The sequence below is a fragment of the Notechis scutatus genome, chromosome 4 (assembly GCF_049901735.1).
Source record: "Notechis scutatus isolate UNSWTSFEM ecotype Mainland chromosome 4, rNotScu1.2, whole genome shotgun sequence".
In the NCBI taxonomy this organism is placed as follows: Eukaryota; Metazoa; Chordata; class Lepidosauria; order Squamata; family Elapidae; genus Notechis; species Notechis scutatus.
Window position 1 is genome coordinate 118,441,558 of NC_142012.1, and position 21,085 is coordinate 118,462,642.

The 21,085-nt window shown below is 35.4% G+C and overlaps 1 protein-coding gene across 4 annotated transcripts in view; it reads left to right on the forward strand.

Annotated features, from left to right (window-relative positions):
* XPNPEP1 (X-prolyl aminopeptidase 1) overlaps positions 1-16,397 on the forward strand; it is a 36,231-nt gene extending 19,834 nt beyond the window's left edge. For all 4 annotated transcript variants that reach the window (XM_087964585.1, XM_026684078.2, XM_087964586.1 and 1 more), the window contains 8 exons: positions 634-711; positions 3,496-3,567; positions 9,759-9,819; positions 11,417-11,486; positions 12,341-12,514; positions 13,099-13,175; positions 14,151-14,249; positions 15,447-16,397. In XM_087964585.1, the coding sequence (XP_087820711.1) occupies positions 634-711; positions 3,496-3,567; positions 9,759-9,819; positions 11,417-11,486; positions 12,341-12,514; positions 13,099-13,175; positions 14,151-14,249; positions 15,447-15,575 (760 nt within the window). In that variant the 3' untranslated portion in view covers positions 15,576-16,397. The remainder of the gene's footprint in view (positions 1-633; positions 712-3,495; positions 3,568-9,758; positions 9,820-11,416; positions 11,487-12,340; positions 12,515-13,098; positions 13,176-14,150; positions 14,250-15,446) is intronic.
* Positions 16,398-21,085: the final 4,688 nt, after the last annotated feature.

Below are 21,085 nucleotides of genomic sequence, written 5' to 3' on the forward strand. Positions count from 1 at the left end.
ACTCCAGCTAACACTTAAATGTTGTTAGTGGAGGGAGACCCTAAAGGGACCATTAGTCTAGCACCTAATTCCCCTTCCCTTTCAGTTTTCCACACTTTGGTTGATTTCCTACCTATCATTAATCTAGAGCAGTGGTTCTCAAACTTTTCTTCACCATGGATCCGCTTTAAATACCTTTTGTGGCCACAGACCCCAAGGCTTAACTCAAGATTTAAATCATAACATTTCTTCAATCCTTTGCAGACCGTCTGTGAAGACATCATAGTCCCTCCCAGGGATTCATGGACCACAGGTTGAGAACCATTGTTCTAGAATAAACTGAACAAGTCCTGGCTTGCATAACTAAGTGGTTCAGTTCCACATCTCCAAGATTCCACATCACTTCACTGAACTGGAGCAGTGAAAGATGAAGACTTTGGTTGGCCTTTGTTTCTTAGTATTCAGAGTTGCGTACCTTCTCCCTATAATAGTCCTTAGCATTTCAAATCTCACCCAGCTAAGTGGGAATGACAAAAGAGCAAAAAAGAATAGGCAAATAGAGTGCAGAAGAGGCAGTTGAAGGAAATATGGCTAGGAAGAATCAGCCTTTTCCAGTGATTTGGTTTTTCTTAATGAAATGTATGTCTTTTTCAGGCAGCAAGAGAACTTTGTTGACTTGAGCTTTGCTACCATTTCAAGTACAGGCCCAAATGGTGCTATCATTCACTACAAGTAAGAGCAATAAAAGTCTTACACTTAACTGTTGATTATATAACCAAAAAGACATTTAGCATGATGCTATCTAACAGCTTAATTCAAATTAAGGGATAAATTGATTACTATAACTGAATTGTGATGAGCAAACCTTTTCTTTGCATTTCAATTCATCAAATATGTCACTTCTTAGACCTGAAATGATAATCTCCATTGGTGATAGAATTATTTTAGACTTCTGGCAATTTAATTTACATAGGTATTAGAGAATTAGAATCTTCATACTGTCTTGAGTTTTCTTTATACCTGTGTGTGGGAGAAGCAACAAAGAAGAATGTGACCAGTGCCACGATCAGCCAGAAGTAGAAGCCAGCTCTAAGATTGCTTTCTGTGCTGCCTATTTGTGTGTTCATAATTATTACTGAGAAACTGTTAAAATGGAATGCTTGTGATTGTTGCTATAGATGTCCAAAATGTGAGGAAAGGCTTATCCCTGTTGCCAAGGACTGCATGACTTAGAATTTGCCCTTTTAAAAGAAGATTTAAAAATAGCTTTGGTGAACAACTGAATTTTGGTCAGAGTGCTTGCTTTAGAATAGAAACTAAAATTGATTTAAATGATGGTTAATGATGAAGGAAAAGGAGTTGCCATATCTAGGCAGCTTACTCCACATTTACCTATTTTTTTGAAAGTATATAAATACAATGCATTACATGATAGTTCAATCCAAGGAATTAAATTGCCAATATTTATGTTGATGTTTATAGCCTTCCATCTTCCATCTCATCATAGCGACTCTGGGTAGCTTAACAACATATAAAAACACTATACAAAATAATAACTAAATAAAAAATATAGAAAATCTATAATAAGTGCTGAGATAAAAAACCCCCACATCTGATAAACTATGAACATCCCACAAGGGTCCAGCTAGCCTTAATCCAGTGTCTGGGAACAATTCCAAATCTTTAAAGCTCTTTGGGAGGCTGACAGAGTCAAGGCTAATCTAATCTTGGGAGATAAGATGTTCTGAAGGACAAGTGCCTTGACAGAAGAATCTCACTTTTTGGTTCCACAAGATTATATTCTTCCAGTAGAAGAAACCTGCAGAATATCTTTCCTTCTGATCGAAGGGGATAGGTAGAAATGATCAGGGAGCGTTACCGTGTAGGTAATAAATTTTACAAACAAACAAACATCGCACTAATAATCTTGCTTCAGGCTGCAAAAGACTATGTAGATGATAATACTACCTTGAGTTGACCCAAAAGCATATTGGGAGTCAGTGCAGTGCAGTGTAGTGCAGTGCAGTGCAGGAGGTATAATATGAATACATCAAAGTGAGTCCATAGCTGCCCACACCATTGCATTCTGGATCAGCTAAAGCTTCCAGATGTTGTTCAAGAGCAGCCATATGTGGACAGCCTTGCAATAATTCTGTAATGATATGTGGGAATGTCTTTGAGGGACAAGGGGAAAAGACACTGTCTAGGAACTTATCAGATAAAAAGATAAGGAGTTCTCAATGCTCAATGGGCAAAGAAAGAAACTTTGAAACATGGATGTCACACTCGCATCATCGTGGCGGCGTATGATGATGACTCGCATCATCATGGTGGCGTATGTGACATAACTGAACTTTCCTCCCCTTTCGCTAAACTGGGCATGGACATGGCCAGTGTATGACGCATCCGGCCCTTAAGCTGCGAGTTTGACAGCCCTGCTTTAAAAGGATATGCCTTAATATTAAAACTGTTAAAAATGATGGCAGGAGATTTGAATTTTAAGATGTAAGATTCTCTTTATTGTAGCCTGAGAATAAAATGGAATTAGGTCACTTGATTGTATTTCTTGTTCAGTTTACTTGGGAAACAGACAAATTTATTTAGGAGGTGACCAAGCTGTGATTGATTGACTAGTGCCTCTTAGTTCAGAAAATGATGTAATTAGTGCCAAAGAAGAATTATAAAACTCTCCTAGACACATTCCATGCGTTCCTGTAAGAATAAGTCAAGGAGGAATCCCAAACTGTGACCTTTTCCATTTGGGTGGAGCAAGTGAAGAATCACCAGATCTAAGGACCTTCAAATTCAATGCCACTCAGTCTTGTTAAGAGTTGACCTAAAGCCTGCAGTTTCCCTTTTGGCCCCCTCAGCATCCATAACCTCATTTGGTTGTCTACAACTGAACTTTGATAGGGAAGAGATCAAGGAGAACAGGATAGATGTACCAGACCCATCCTGCTTCGGCTAGACGTTATTCACAAGAGCAGTCAATGCTGTTTAATAAGAAAGTTCTGAAACCTGACTAAAGGGAGTTCAGATAAATTCCTTCTTCCAGGGTCCCCTGATGCTGTAGGGCAACCATTTTATCAACTATCTTTCCCCAAAAGAAAAAGTTGGAGACAGGATAGAAGTTTCCAGTGTGGTTAAGTTCAGTGATGGCTTCTTGAGGATGATATTAACCACTATCTTATTTAACATCAGCAGGAAAAATTTCTTCCTCAAGGAAACAGGTGTGTACTGGATGATAGTAGCTACTGTACCAGCTCTGCCCTGAGCTTTGGATTTCTGAGCTCAGGTTTCTGAGAGAGAACAGCCCCTCCAAGCCATCCAGGTCTTGGTTATACATGAACTTTATAGATACCCAGGCTACTGATATTATATGTAACAGACCAACCAAATGTGTTATTATTAAGCAAGTTAATCATCTAACTGTATAATTTAAGCAATAACTTTCACAAACCGTATTCCTGAAACAGGATGTTGAAATATTAAATTTGTATTGTTATTATTGAATAGGCCTTCCCCTGAAACAAATAGAACTTTGTCCTTGAATGAGATCTATCTCTTGGATTCTGGTGCTCAATACAAGTAAGTGGGTTATTATTCCTACAGCTTATGTTTCTATTTCAAGCCAATAAACCTGTTACAATATTAAGTCCCTTTTCTGATCTGCATTAACTCTTTAAATAATCTCAGATTTGTTCTAAAGAAACATAGTGAAAAAATAATGTCCAATTATTGTTATTCTGACAAGGGTTGGGAAAGGTTTTTGTTTTTTTTTTTGGGGGGGATGAGCAATTCATTTATTTAATCTTCTATTCCATTATGACTTCTTCTTTGTATAGATGCTGGACTTGAATTCCAATGGCTGGGCAATTAATATTTTAGTATAGTTTTTGTCAGAATGCAAATGTTGATGTTTGCCATTACTAGAATGTTGCTAAATTGATGCAATTTCAGAGACTATTTTTTTCTGAACATATGTTTCCTACAAATAAGAATAATAAAACATTGTAGTGTGCAAAACATCAGAATAACATTATTTGCTTAAGTTTAGCTTAAGGGATGTTTAAGAGGTAGAATGAGGCGATAAATGGAAGAGAAACAGCTGACATATTTTAATGAAAGACATAATCAAACTTCGCAGACAGGATAAATTTTTATTGAAGTTTATGGCAGCCTTATTAAATTAAAATTTGTTTTTATGTTACCTTTGTTTTCCTTATGATGGATCAAGTTTGAAATAGGATTTGCTTCATGTCTAGATGTTGTAATTCAGAGGACCTTAATTCATAACCTAACCTAACCTAACCTAACCTAACCTAACCTAACCTAACCTAACCTAACCAAGTTTCAATGACATTAGTTTGATGGAGAAATATAAATTTGTTAAGGATGTATTAAAGGCTAGAATAGCACTAGCACTTACTTATATACCACTTCACAGTGATTTATAGCTCACTCTAAGCCATTTACAGTCAGCATATTGTGCCAACAATCTAGGTCCACATTTTACTGACCTCAGAAAGATGGAAGGCTGAGTCAGCCTTGAGCCTGTCAGGATCAAACTGCTGGCAGTCGGCAGAATTAGCTGGCAATCCTGCATTCTAACCACTGTGCCACTATGGCTCAGAATGTTTTTGTAGCATTTCAGCATTCAGTGTATTTAACATCAGTCTTCTAGCAGTAATCCTGCAAAAAGCAATCTTTTTGTTACTGCATATGGGAAATTGAGATGGTAAGAAAACAACATTCCCAAGGCTGCTTACTGAGCTCATGACAGAATGAGCTGGGGATGACTTGAATTGTAGCCTACTCTCTTAGCTTGCTTTCAGACATTGTGGGTACTTCATCACTGGAGGTTTTTAAGAAGAGATTGGACAGTCACTTGTCTGAAATGGTATTGGATCTCCTGCTTGAGCAGGGGGCTGGACTAGAAGACCTCCAAGGTCCCTTCCAGCTCTATTCTGATTCTGAGTATTTTGGAAAGATTTAATAAAGATTAAACCTGTTTTACTCAAGTTTGAAGAATATTGCAGACCTGACCTGTTCTTCAGGAGAAAATTGTTTGTTCAGAATTTTGGCATGTTTGCTTGCCAACATTCTTAGCGGGCCTTTGAATGTGAATGTTCTTTGATAAGACATATAATGGGGTCTTTCTCTTCTCAGACAGTCTAATTATTGGTTCCTTCAGATTTACAAAGAGAAGCAGCCACTGGAGAACAACGAGTTAGCCATCCGTAATATTTTCCAAGCTATAAGGACAGCCGAACTGAACTAGCTGAGGTTGCAAAGTTAATGGAAGGACTTCAGGTCAAGTCATAACGGGAGTAGGATAGAGTGCCTGGAACTCTGAATATAGCCAACTTGGAAAAAATTCTTACTTCAGTCTAATGTCCATCAATGTTGATGAAGTCGTAAGTGGACTGAAATAATTTAAGTCCACACATTTTCTGCTGAAGTGTGTATAACCTATAAAACAGCCTTCCTAACATCTTACTTGCCAAATAGGTTGGTAACAGTCCTCAGAATCTGCATTGGATTTGTGGATTGTAATCTTAGAACTGCTGTTCAGCACATACCACATTAGTAAAAGCTTCTGAGGAATTATACAGATGAAAGGATTATTTTTACAAGGCCAATCTTCTAAATAAAGACTAAGGAAAAATTGTATTATTTCTAGGAATAATCCAGCAAGTAGATAAAACAGTAGTATTAGCTGAACTTTGAAAATTTCTCCCACTGGATACAGACTTTGTTTTTGCATCCACTTCTTTTTTATTATTTGCCAAAACCCAATACATTCTGAAGAAATTTAATATTTGCTTTCTACTTTGTTGGGTATTGGTGATTGTTATACACATCCCTACCACTATAGATGATCAGAATTGTACTTAGATTCTTCTGGCTTTGGAATCTTATTAAGTTGCTCATAATTTTTGAATCTGGACTGATAATTTTTTTTTTTTTTGAAACAAATTTTATTAGTTTTTAAAGACAAACAAAACATAAACCTTGTAGACATTAAACCTCTTTCCCTTATAAATTTTTACAAGGCAGATAATACATTATTTTATACAGTGTGATTTTAATATATCCCATTTCTACTTAAATATCTTTTAACACTCTCATTTCTTCTCTTTAAATTTAGTCATCCTATTCATATTTCCCTCTGTCTTGTTTGCAATTATTCTCCTCCCGCTTTCCTCCAAGGTTTTATTAAATCTCACATAAACATACACACACAAAACACATAAAGTAAAACTTCTTTTTCAAAAAAGTAGCTTGGCCCCGGATTACCTCTCTTTGTATGGACTTCAATTAAATTCATATTCATCTTATATACCATTACCTATCTTAATTACCATTCTGTGTCTTCTTTATAACTTCTCCCCTCTTTCCACTCTTCTTAATTCTATTTTGTTTATTATCTTAATTTAAATCATTATATTTCTATCCTTTGTCCATTCTTTTCCAATTGTCTATTTATCTCATTCCCCATAATAAAATAAAAGACTTTCTCCTGAAATCACAAATCAAAGTATGATGCCTTTCCATCGCACCTCTAAATTAACATTTAAGGTAACACCAAGTTCCCTATCTGATTCTGCTTAGTACATACTACTTACAAAAAGAAAATAGTAAATCCATAACATAATTAAATATATAATTAAACATTAAATCTCATAACATTCCAATTATCTATTTCAAAAACAAATATTACAATAATATATTCATACTAACACCCACACAATAGTCAATTAAAATCTATATTTAAACTAAGTATTTTAAACCTTCCTTTTAATATTTTATTAAATCTTAAATTCTACCATTATTAAACCTTTAATATTTTAGTGTTTACTCAAGTCTTATAAAATTATAATTTTCTATTTCTAATACAAATACTACAATACTATCTTATGTACCTTGCAGAATCCTTTTAAAACAAAATTATATTACCCTTTATCCCTAAAAAACAATTTCTTTTTCGCATCTTGTTTCATACCCTTGTGGCCTTTCCCCCCCTTCTTCCTCCCTGTCTTATCCCATCTGGTCTTTTTACCCCCCTTAACTTCCCCTCTCTGTTGTATTTCTCTTTCCTTTTGCTTTCTAGCCTTGTATTGATTTTGCATCTTATTTTTCACTTTCTTAGATATTTTTTAAGCCTTATATCCTTTTTCCCCCCTCTCTTTCTCCTTCCTTTCTTAATCAACTCTGTGGGTTCGTTAAAGATGGCTTCTTCTTCTTCTTCTTCCATCATTTGTTGTATTTGCTGATAAGTAGCAAGCGCCATTTCTAAAAAGCAAAAAATTTCTCCCACATCGTCTTTCTTTATTTTGCCATATTTCTCTCTCAGTTCATCAGCAGATAAAGTCATTGTAAATCCTCTTCTTCTTCTTCTTAAAACAGCCAAAGATATTTCCAAGCTTAAAACAATTCCCAAAGTCCCAAAGTCATCAAACAATCCAAACAAAGCACAAAGTTCTTCCCTTCTTCCTGGGTTAATATCAGTTGCAAAGGGAGAAAAAAAAAGCCAATCTGTATTTTAAATTCTTATTACAGTAACTTCCAATCTCCAAAATCTTCCAGGCATCTCCTTCAACAAAATCTTAATATAAATTTTCCTTTTGTCCTCTCCCTTCCCATTTATAACAAGAAGCTTTAAATTTTTACCTTTTGTAAAATAGTAGGAGTTTCAGTATTCATTTGTTAATTCCATGTGGAAGGAGAGTAAACTTTCACTTTAAACACTTTCACTCGCCGCTTGCAAATCTCTTCTGGAAACAAAGTATCTTTCAAAAACAAAAAAACAAAAACCAAATCTTAGATTTCAGGGTATTAAATGTATCTTCTAGTCCCAGTTCAGCCAAAAAACTTTCGCTTCAAAACTTTCTCCTTCTTCCTCCAGCACGATCTTGTCCGGCTGCTGGCTTCTTTGTGGCGGCCATTGCTGACCGCCGCTGGACCGACTTGAGAAAAGGAGGTTGTGCCGGGTGGGGAAGGGATCTGCGAACACCCCAACCCCCTGTCCGGATCCTCCCTGTCTTCGGTTGCCTCTACGGGGCAACCTTATCCTCCAGACCCGTCTGGGTCGGAGGAACCAAGAACGGCTAGCGCGGCGGGGATCGCAGAGATCGCGAAACCCCGCCGCCTCTGAAGCCTGGCGAAACCGGACTGATAATTTTGATTAAATTTCCAAATTGAATTTGGTGGAATTCCTTTAAACTTTTGTATTTGAGTAGTTGATTTTTGAAATGGAATCAAGTGCAATTAATAAACTTAATCAAATCAAATCAATCAGAGATAAGTCCTACACATTTAAGTAGATCTCAACCTAAATGTGTAGGACTTATCTCTGATTGATTTGATTTGATATAAAAGCACAGACCCCTAAGTTTCCCACCCACTTTATGCTTTGTTAACATGATTTGTTTCTCCAATGTTGATTGGTTCAATATAAGGCAATTTACTGTATATCTTTTACTTTCTTAAGTGCCAAATTGTGTAACTATTCTGAAATACTGTTATAGTCTTACATAAAGAGACATCCTTGTGTGCGTTGCAGAACTAGGAAGAACTTAGACCATTCAGTACTTTTTGAAGCCAAGTCTTTTGCTGCTAAACATTCTGAACAGCTTTGGGCTAACAACAAAAACATGCTGACAGCTTTCCAGACAGAAATGTTCCATAGGCAGAGAGCAGGAGAGATGCCAATGCCAGAAAGGCCAAAGGGCTATGCAATAGATTGGTTAGAATAGAATTTCCTTTCTTTTTTCTTTTTTTTCTTTTGCTCTAGTATCCTGTCAAACTACTGAGAAGGAGCTTTTGAGCATACCAATTTATAGGGGGAGGAAACCAAATTTTTGGAAGTTGTAGTATTTAATTTTTAAAATGTGTTTAAAATTAATTTCAAACATTTTTCAGTATCATCTTGTAGCTGAAATATTTGTGAACCTGTAGGGCATCTCAGAATTTTGAAGAAACGTTGTAATTTAGGAGTTTGAAGAACATATGCTAATATGTGTTAAAAATCAATACTGCTGCAGTTCATTTTTTCTATCTTGCTATTCCACCTTTCGTGTTTACATTTTATGCTGCCTTGAAGGTCTGCCAGGCAGATTCCAAATTATAAATCAAAATAATTCAAGTATATTGACTAGATTTGCATATTATGCTAAGCCCTAATGCTATTTGTTTGTTTTTGCTTAGTATATTTCAAAAACCCATTCTTTGTTGTCTGTAATGCCTGTTATACAGTTTAGCATGTTGCCTGAACCAGGTGCATGACAGGTAACAAAGCCCAATTATTATGCTTCAGAACATAGCCATATGAAAAAAAAACATATAGAGTTAATAATAGTAATGCAAAGTAGAAAAAATAAGCATGATATCAGCAAGACAGTATCTATTGATTATTTGTTCATTCTGCCGTTTGGTAGACAATTGCTATATTTTAGTTTCCAGAGCTTTTGCACAGAGTTCTTTTATGAATAATCTTATTCAAACTCTAAAATGCTGAAGGAGAGTCAGTGGTCTTTGAGTGTCTATGAAATAATTTCATTGTATAGCACTACTTCTCAGTAATGAAAAGGCCTCTTATAAGTGATCAGGGCAAACAGTGGCTATTCTTACGGAATCTTATTCATTCTATTAAACATTCACAAAATACATTCTTCCTTCACTGTGTTATTAGTTATTAGAGTTTGAACCTGGTTTTTAATCTTATAATATTGGAAACATCTTTTTTAGAAGTTCTTTTTGTTCTTTTTCTTTTGAAGGGATGGAACTACAGATGTGACAAGGACTATGCATTTTGGTACCCCATCAATGTATGAGAAGGTATACAAAATATTTTTCCCCCTAATTGCCTCTCTCCAGCAGCTTTTAATTAGTAAACATTCTAGGCTACATCATTTGCTACATTGCATTCATTTAATGCAGGGAACTATCTGAAAATCAAATCTGATTATATGAATTGTCCCTTAAATGTTATAGGTAAGATATCCAACCTTAGGATCCAAGGCCACCCACCCTCATGGACGCCAGGTTCCACAAGGAAGGAACGATTCTTTGAAAGATGTATGAGAATAGAAACCATTAAACTAGGAAAACAGCAAACAAGTAACTCAATAGAATTAAGATGGCATCTTGTGCACTCCCAAGTCTTCCTATCGCTAGCTAGTTCATATACCATGTATCCTCAAAGTGTACTGTACCTTTTTTCAAACAGCCCAGTTGATTGGGTGACTATGTCAGTAGTAGATTCATAGATCCCCAGTTATTGTGTTGCCCAGCTGGTGTGTTTATTATCCTATCTTCTGCAGCATCACTGAATATAAGCTGTACATAGTTTTTATCCATAGGTCATTACAATTTACTTTTTATTTTGATCAGTTTCATTTTATTGATCTTGTCAATGCAATTGGTCCATGATTTCTTTTGAAGTTAACTCAAATCTTTGGACAAATAACTGAAGATGAAGAGAAAATTCTATTTTTTCAACAATATAACTTTAGTGTTGGGGAAAAATAATGATCCAAAAACAAAATCTACATAAATTAACTTGTTTCCAGTTTTTTCCTCCTTTCCAATAGTTATTAAGCCAATTATTTTTGCACCTACTTTGAAGACATGCAGCAAGTTATATAGGGCTTCGTTTTTCTAATTAAAAAATCCTATCCTGTTTTTTTATTTTTAAGTTAATACATAAAATGCTATTCTTTTGGTGTAAGCAACATTATACAAATCAAGAAAAAGAGTACATAGTCAGTAAAGAAAGTTGAAGGAAGGTAACAAGAAGAAATACATCTAAAACTAGTTTATACACACTTAATTTATTATAGCTCTGTATCTTTTTAGCGACTTGCTTTCTCCTTATCCTTGTTTTCTCCTCATCTATATAGCACCTTAAACTTTCAATTTCTCTTTGAGGAACTCATCAACTCCAACTAATCATAACTACCTTGGTTTCCCCCTTCCTCCTTTGCAATATGTACCTCATTCATTCTCTCTGCATCCTCAATTCACTGAAAGATACATTGGCATTAGTCACCCACTTCATAAATCGATGCATCATTCTTCACATCTCTAAAATTTAGAAGTACTAGTATAGCTTAATAACTTTCTTCCGGTCAATGACAGAAATTCTTAATACAAATATATAACAGAGCCAAGGAGAACATTTATGGTAAGTCCATGTAAAGACTGATTATATGAAAGCTGGATCTTTTAGCCTACAGCCTCCATCCCTATTAGTTGTAAAGAAATTTGTGGATTATACTGCTCTTTATTATCTTTCAAAAGTAACTGCAACTTGAAATATATTGACAGATATCAGTCCAGAATGATATCAGACCAGTATCTAAATGGTCCGGGCCACAAATGATTAGACATTTGTTTTTATTTGCTTTGTTTACTGTGTTTTCTTTCTTTGCAGGAGTGTTTTACCTATGTCCTGAAGGGCCACATAGCAGTCAGTGCAGCCATATTTCCTAATGGAACCAAAGGTTAGGATTTTTTTAAAAAAATTCAGTGTTGTCTATTAAAGTGATCATCAGCAGCTGTAGTGATGTCATTTTCATTAATTGGATCTGGAAGGAGATATTTAGGGCATTGGGTCTAAGAGACTGAAAGTGTAGACTGTGTTAGTAGAGTTTAGTTAAAATCCTGAATGGTTTTGAGTGGCTCAGCTGTCAATGATTCACTTGGTGACATTGGGTCCCCTGTTGAATCTGATGATGCACTCATTGTATTAAGCCATAAACAATATTTTTTCTATGCCAGAATTAATTGACTGCATTAAAATGTGAACTAGGGTTTATAAACAATAACATCTCACCAGATTGTTATGGAAGCTTTTAGCTGGTGTGTACATTGTGTGTTGTACTTTCAGTATTTTAGAGTTCACAATTTAATGAAGTAAACTTTTGTCTTTGTTATTTTGTACCAATGGCCAATTCCTATTGTAGGATTGGAACTTCTAAGAATTCCACCATATTTAATTTCTCCTCTGGATTATTCTGGCAAGTTTTCCAAATTCAATTCTTTAAATTAGAAATAATTGGTGACATGGTATGGCCATCTTTCATCTCTGATATTAAATTCAGAGTATAAAAAAATATTTTCTGTTCAGGTAATTAACATAGGAAAAAATCATCACTAATTACTTTAGATAATTAATTTATGGAAAAATCAGTAGACATAACGGCCAGATCAGCAGGTCCCAGAGGAGAAACAAAATGTTTCCCAAACCATTTCCTATTACACTCTTCTTGATTATAGCATAAAAATATAATTAAAAAAAAGGGATAGTTTGGAGTTGTTATATTTGTATCTTGGTAACTTCTGTTTTGATATATAGGTCATCTCCTGGATTCCTTTGCTCGCTCTGCATTGTGGGATCAAGGCTTAGATTACTTGCATGGTACAGGTCATGGAGTTGGTGCCTTTCTCAATGTCCACGAAGGTCCATGTGGCATTAGCTACAAAACATTTGCAGATGAACCTCTGGAAGCTGGAATGATTGTTTCTGATGGTAACTTATCCCTGTTGATTGTTATATGAAAACACATATAGATCTCTTTGGGCAAATGTATTTTGCTTTTTTTTTTTTAACTTTTGGAATATTTGTATAAGAATGTTTAACCTTTACATATTGTTTGGTTCCACATATTTTATAGGGTAGGACGAGAATGCAATGGTATTTCCTCAAAAAATAAACATGAATAATGCGATTATCAGACTATTTTGTATTTTTAAAGTATCTTCAAGTATTCAGACTTTTTGCACACACTATATCTCAATAATCACTAAAATAGTTCTGTAAGGTCAATTATTCAGTTTCCAACAAGTGTCCTCTCAAAGATGTTTTCTTAGATTAGGTCACAGACGTTTACCGCTACAATGTTTTATTTACCCATCTTGTATGCATTAAGGCAGGATGTGATCCTGTATTCACTTAAACATAGCACACTTTTTAAAAATTGACTATATGAAATTTGAGGAGCTGTTGGCCAATACTTGGCCAATACTGACCAATATTTCTTACTTGTGAGAGTTTTGCTTTTATTTTTGAGAGTTTTATTCTAAATGTTTTTCCCCTTAATTATATCTCTACAGAACCTGGTTATTATGAAGATGGCTCTTTTGGGATCCGAATTGAAAATGTTGTCATTGTTGTTCCAGCTAAAACAAAGGTGACTGATTCTTCAACATCTCCATGACATGATTCTTATGTGCATGCTTCCCTGCTGATGTATTTAGAAGTTTAATCCAAAATAAATAAGCCCTCTAATGCAGGGGTCCCCAACCTCTGATCCATTGACCAACATCAGTATGTGGCATGTCAGAAACCAGGCTGCGCAAACAAGTGAAGCTCCATTCATGGGATGCAGGAAGCACACAAAACCCCGCCCCCTCTGGCCCCCGGAAAAAATTCTCTCCACAGAACCAGTCCCTAATGCCCTAAAGGGTTTTTTTTTGGGGGGGGGGGGGCACTACTTTAATGTAACAGTATATAGTTTCCAGCATATGGCTCAGAACACAACATGGTTTTGAAATGTATCCTATTTTTCATGCATTCTTCCCTCTGGGATGCACAGCATGAGGACTTTGGACACCAATTGGATTTGAACATCTCCTTTGATGCCTGTTAAGTTTGATTCTTTTTATTTTAAGAAAATAAATGGGAAATTGGCACCCATTACATAGGTTTGCTTAGGAGATAAAAATGGTGGCTATTTATAGTCTCATGCATTAAGAACATGCAAAGTAAGCTGAGCTGAGACTGAAGCAAGTAATAAAAAAACTGGTTTTGAAACTGGCATGATAACCATTTTATGAGAGCACCCTAACATGACAATTGGTCAGGATAACATAACATGGTATGCTGACCGATTCAGAGTTTGACTATTCATCTTACCCAATTGCTGACAAAACCCGTACATTTTACATTTGATCAGAACAGAAATATTCATTTCACTATGCCTACAAACTTTCATGCTAGATTCCTTGGTTGGGAATTTTTTTAACAAGTGGGGAACCTTGTTAAAGTTTGTTTTAAAGTGTATTTCTTTAGAACAGAGCAAAACTGTCTGGCAATTATGCATACATATATTTGTTCCTCTTTAAGTGAAGAGAAATATGACTAAGTAGCCTTTTCTTCTTCACAGTATAACTTCAGTAACAGAGGGAGTTTGACATTTGAACCATTGACTCTGGTCCCAATCCAAACTAAAATGATACTTGTTCACTTACTGACTCAAAGAGAGGTAAGATGGGTATTAAATGGATTGTGGTTTATTTGGAAGCTTTTATTCTGAACTTTGAAATTAAATCAAAATGACAATACCAAGGAGGAGCCAGACAACTAGAAAAATGCTGTTAATACTTACTAAAGGGCAGGAAGAAGTTGGAGAGTTAATAAGGAACTGCAGTCATCTTTGGGGTGTGGCTGATGCAGTGTGAGTAGATTTACGTATGAATAACAGCCACAGAAAGTTTGCCAATAGCACTGAAACTTTAGCAAGGTGAAAGCTATGAATTGTAATGTAGTAGAAAAGAATGCAATTCCTTGCTAAACTAAACAATATTATTATGTGCTCCATTTATATCACTATAATGACCTGGATTTCCTAAGCATGTAATCAGGACCTAAATTAAAGAGAGTGATGATAAGCTTCTTGCAAAAGTATAAAAATCTTTAATAATGAAATATATCTTGATTCCTCTCTCAAAAAGCCTACTATTACTACTACTACTGGGAGCATTGGGCACCCAATGAACAAAACAACAGCAAATTGTGCAGATGCTTCTAATAATTTTTGAATAATTTTTGAAAGTAAGCATAATTTTTGAAAGTAAGGCTGGGTAATTAGGAGCTTGAACAATCCCTATTTAATTCATAGCATACACTGGAAAGTTTAAAAGTCAAACTCAAAATAAATAAGTCTGCCTTCTATATATTGTATATAAATTATGCATTTACTTTATGGGATCTGATAAAATATTTATTACTATAATAGATTGTCATAAATGGAATCTAACAAATGCACACACACCTCTGTGGACAAATAGATGACAAAATCATGTGTCATGCAATGAGGTCTCACATTTCTGTCAGATTTCTTAACATTATATCCTGCTCCACAATTCTCTATGTAGTTGCGCCTGTCCTCTGAAACAAGGTTGCTTCCTAGATTTGTATGCCTCCTCCCCCTCTACTGTTGTTTAGAACAGAGGTCTCCAACCTTGGTGATTTTAAGCCAAGTGGACTTCAACTCCAGAATTCTTGGAGTTGAAGTCCACCAGGCAAGGTCACCAAGGTTGGAAACCCCTGGTTTAGAAGGGCTATGAAGAGCCAGTTTTTCACCCAAACCTTTGATGAGGAAGAAATCCTTTCCCTTTATCATGCTTGCCATTTTTTAATCTTTCTTTTAGACAATTTCTTTCTTTTTCTCTCCTTTTAGTGTGACTGGCTGAATGACTACCACAGAAAATGCAGAGAAGTGATTGGGCTAGAACTTGAACAACAAGGAAGGCATGGAGCCCTTCAGTGGCTCATTAGAGAAACAGAGCCAATCTCTCAAGCACACTAATTGTGTATTTCTATTTTTGGATGTAGTTCCTTTTTAAAAATACATGTTCAGGACTGCTTTGTCTTTACGGTAATGATTTGGGGGAAGGCATGGTTTTTTAAAAAGAATAATAATCAAGAGAAATAGAAGAGGAACCAATGGGCAAGATAGAGGGTGAAAGGATTTATTCCCCTGTGATGTTGTCTCTGTTTTTTTTCTTTTTGATAATGAACAAAATTAAATTCAGAGCTGTGAAATCTGTGTCTTAAAACAATGAGATGGGTTAGTGGGAAAGAACACATGGCTGTGAAACTAATCTCTGGATCAAATTGATCAATCTGCTTGGATAAACAATGGAAGTAAGAAAACCTGCCATAATGTGAGTTGACACTTGGCAATTTTCTCAAATGTTAAGGAGGAATGGTATTGCATCAAAGGTACACATATCTGCTGAAATCAGTGTCTGCATAGGTTTAGGTTTCCTGAAGAATAGAATTTCTCATAACTATTCCTGAAAGATTTTAGCACCTGGCTTTGCTGCATCTCACACCTCAATTAGGCAACTAGTCACTGCATATTTATCTTTCAGTAAAGGAAGTGCCAAACAATACACTGCATTTCTGGAGTATTCATCACAGATCATACATGATCCAGTGCATGCAGGCTGTATCCTTATGCCTGTCTTATCTAAACTATGTCCATTGCATTCAGGAGTTTTTATTGCAAGACACTTAGGACTGAAGCCTCAGCAGAATATGTCTCGATAGCTTCATGCCACCTCAACAACTCTCAGTAATTTATTTTCAGCAGATCCAAATAATAAATGGGGAGATTTGCAACTGAGTAATGCCAAGGGTGGTATGTTTTCTTTTTCTTTTTTCTTAGTACATTAAACATTCTGAAACTCTTGGACACAGATAACAATACCCACCTTGCTGAAGCATGCAACATAACACAACAAAATTTTGTCATGACTATGTAAATGTGTGTAATAAGTAAACACAGTATCAACAAATGTAAGGATCTTTTGAATGTCTGAACAAATTCTTTATGGGTTTTATTTTTTAGACTGCAAAGAGCTCCAAGGATCTACAGGTGTTAACTATTGAAAAGTTTAGTCCAATTTTTTTGTGATAGCCTTGAAGTTAATAGAATGTTAAATCCCTTTGATTAAAGTAGACTATGCTTTTCTTCAAGCATGAGAAAGGAATGGGGCAAAACTTAGTACATGTTACTTTGGGGCTACTCTATATGCAACTCTCTGCACTAAGAACATCCTGGATCTGCAGAAATAGTTCCAGAGAGAGATCTCAGATTGCCTATTTCTTTTGGGTATATTGGAAATGATGAAAGTTATCCCACTTTATGTGTCATAGATTGGGGAAGTACAATTTGTGCATATTTTAAAGCACACTTTTCTGTGGAGGAATGTGTTAACATTCAAGTGTATCAATTAATTAAAAAAACAAATTCTAAATAATTCAAGTTTGTTAATGTGGTGATGTATAGGAATGCTAACATGGAGTATTTGAAGTTTAAGAGACATCTAAGACACAATTGTAAGAAAAATAGTTCTTCAAGAAGCATATAAAATATTTCAACTGCCACATTGTACACAGATTAATGCAGTTTGGGGAAAGAGAATGCAGTATGCTAGTAGTTGATTTAAAACAAGGGTCTTCAAACTTGGCAAGTTTAAGACTTGTGGACTCAACATGACTGGAGGAGGAATTCTGGGAATTGAAGTTCACAAGTCTTAAAGGTGTCAAGTTTGAAGACCCCTGATTTAAAACCAAGTGATAGTCGCAGTGTGATCTGACTAGAAAAACAAAACAAAATGCAAGTGCAGTTTTAGGCTTCATCAACAGGAGTATACCCTACTTTCCAAATTGTTATTACAAAAGAAAAAGATCCATCAAGGGTGTAGAATATGAATAATGGAGAACATGTCTTGATTTTATTCTGCATAGTGTTTTTTAAATATTTCTATGTAGGTCCATTTTAACTCATCGGAAAAAATTGCTAACAAGTAGTGGTACTAATTCTTAGAAATGATAAATTGCCATTCACTAGACCTTTACTAGATTCCCTTCACTAACCAACCAACTGTTAGAGGAAGGGATACTTTGGATTACCAAGCAGTGGTTTGGTTTCAGTGGCCAGAATGACATTCCCTGATGTGATTCCAATCACGGTGCATTCAAAGCAAAGCATGAATTGCTGTGTAATGAGATGAGTGGCAAACCAATTTAATAAATAAATAATACAAAATGAGGGGAGCCAACAAGCAGCAATATAAATTTTAAAGCTCACAAAAGAGCTCTTTACCCTAATGTATCAAATATATGCTATTGCAAAAAAGGATGGTGAAAAATCTGGCACACATTAACAGCAGAAAAGCACCATTAAAGGGAGATTTCATTTTTTGCTCGTGCTGCTTTCCTACTTTTCTCAAAAGAACTCATGTTGTTGGGGAAAATTTTTCCACATTTTCTTCAGTGCTCCACTGAAAAAGGTAAGCTGTAAAAGCAAATGACTAATGAAGCTCTGAGAGATCTTCACAGCTTGATGCACTAATCAAGCATTTTGTGAAGTTGGCAGTAGTTACTTCAAAAAAAGCATCTTACATCATTGAAGCAATGTGACTAGTAAGCATGGAGGGAATGCATGCATGTGAATGTGTTGTTGAATTGTTTTACATCATCTGACAGCCTGATAGCACTAGTGATGGGCCAAGTAGTCTTTTTGCACATAGTCTGAGTATATGCACAAGCTTCTTCTGATGCTTCCGCTATTTCCACTTTAAAAAATGCCATCTGTGTATGCACAGCAAATATGCATATCAATATACTTTATATACCAATGACTGCATCTCAACAGTCCCTCTGTTAAAGTACTGAAGTTTGCAGATGATACAACAGTGCTTGGCCTCATTCGAGACAACAATGAATCTGCATACAGACAGGAGGTTGAACAGCTAGCCTTGTGCAACCAGAACAAAATACACTCAAAACCGTAGAAATGGTAGATTTTAGGAGAAACCCTCCTATACTACCACCTCTTACAATACTAGAAAACACAGTATCAACAGTAGATACCTTCAAGTTTCTAGTTTCTATCATATCTCAGGACTTAAAATGGACACCTAACATCAAAAATGTTATCAAAAAAGCACAACAAAGAATGTTCTTTCTGCGCCAACTCAGAAAGCTCAAACTGCCCAAAGAGATGCTGATTTAGTTCTAGAGGAACTATTGAATCTATCATCTGCACCTCTATAACTGTCTGGTTTGGGTCTGCAACCAAACAAAACAGAAAGACTTCAACCGATAATTAAAACTGCAGAAAAAGCAATTGCTACCAACCTGCCTTCCATTTAGGACCTGTATACTGCATGATTCAAAAAGAGGTCTGTGAAAATATCTACAGATCCCTCATATAAATTGTTTCAATTTCTATCCTCAAAACGACTCTATACGGCACTGCACACCAGAACAACTAGACCCAAGGACAGTTTTCCCCTGAATGCCATCACTCTACTAAACAACACTGTCAAATTATTTAGTAAGACTGTATTACTATTATTCTTTTCATCCTTCCTAGTACCTATCTCTTCCCACTTATGACTATAACTGTATTGTTTGTATCTTTACAATTTAGATTGTTTTATTTGTTTCCTAGTATGATTTGATTGCTTATTAGTAACCTGTGACTATCACTAAGTGTTGTACCTTATGATTCTTGATGAATGTATTTTATTTTTTCTTTATATACACTGAGGGCACCAGACAAATTCCTTGTGTGTCCAATTACACTTGGCCAATAAAGAATTCCTCTTCTTTCTTTCTCTTCTCTTCTCTTCTCTTCTCTTCTTCTCTTCTCTTCTCTTCTCTCTCTCTCTCTTCTCTTCTTCCTTCCCTTCTTCCCTTCCCTTCCCTTCCTTCCTTCCTTCCCTTCCCTTCCCTTCTCTCCCTCCTCTCCTCTCCTCTCCTCTCCTCTCCTCTTCTCTGTACAAAACCTCTTCTGCTTGTTAGAAGTATCAGTCAAGGCTGTGAAAAACACAACCTAAGACGGCATATTGTTCCACTGGGACAGCTTCAAAGGGATACTTTGCAGAAATCCTTGAAGCAAAGACCCTTTTTTCAGCTTCACTAGGCAATATGACAATATACCTGAACAAAGCAAGCACTGTCTTAAAGCAAGGCTACAGACAAAGACTATGTGGGCAAATGCTTGAGTCACAATAATTAATCAAAACCAGAAATGGGACTAATCTGCCTGTCATTTCTGCTTTATCTTGTCCCAGTCCTGTTCTGGGTGATCATCTTAATGTTACCAGTGGATCATTAAATAGCATATGAATGATGTTAAGCAGAAAGGCATTGTAGCGGTTTGGCAAGGGACTACATTGATTTATTAAGCATCACTTTTCAAGACAGGAGAATGACAGAATCTGAAGTTGTTTTAGAGTATGAAAGCAACAAATGTTACCTGAGTAAATATATCTTGCTTAGAGGAGTTCAATCATATTGTATGAAAGATATAATTAGACTGATGATAACAATAATTCTTGTTGGAAACATCCCTATGAGGGGAAACAGAAGTGAACAAAATGCAGGGCATTTCAATCCAGGGTTTGGTTGGAGGTAAAAGTTATCCCCACCTTACTGTATCTGTAAATGTACAGTTTCTACTTCTTTCCATAGATTTGAGTCATTCTTTTTAATGTAAAAAATAGGGTAATTTCCATGTCAGAAGAATTGGTTATTCCACAGTGGCAATACCTTACATGTACTGTATCTCAGAGACCAGAAACGGCCAATCATTTTGATAAGCAGAGAAGAGTTTTAAATAAGTGCAACATCTTTGAAATTTCCAGTTATAGCTGAAATTACAATAGCAGTAAGAGGGAAATGCATTAGAAAATTTCAAAGGAAATGGAAGGAACTCTTCTTTGACATTTTAATTAACTTGCTATTTTAATGACTTAGAAACAAATTTAATACAAGAATTTAAATATTCAAGTTGCTAGGACTGAAAATGCACTTTTGGCATAAGCAATATTACTCAAAGAGAAGAAAAAGAGGAAGAAATTTTAAGCCATAAAAATTAAAGTCAAGAGATAAAAAAGAAATAAGAAACATGGCTAAATCTAGCTAATAATAAAACATTCATAATACCTCTTTGTATCTTTCTATGCTCACAAACTATCTTTATTTTTACCAAACATGGTTCACACATTGTGTTTTGTTATTTAAATGTTTTTTTTTTTTTTTTCATTTTAGGACATCTTCAATTCCATCCAACCATAATTTTCTCAGTATTTGTCTTCTGCTTCACCCTTCATTATTATTTCATATATTTGTTTTGCAATGCAATCTTTATTCTCGTTCTTGCCTTTTAAAGTTTTGTTGAGTTTTACAAAGATATTACAATTCATAGCATATAAGGACAAACCTAAGAAAACTAACTGAAAAAAGGAAAATATAGACAAAAATGAAAAATAAAACAGAACATTAGAAAAGAAGTTT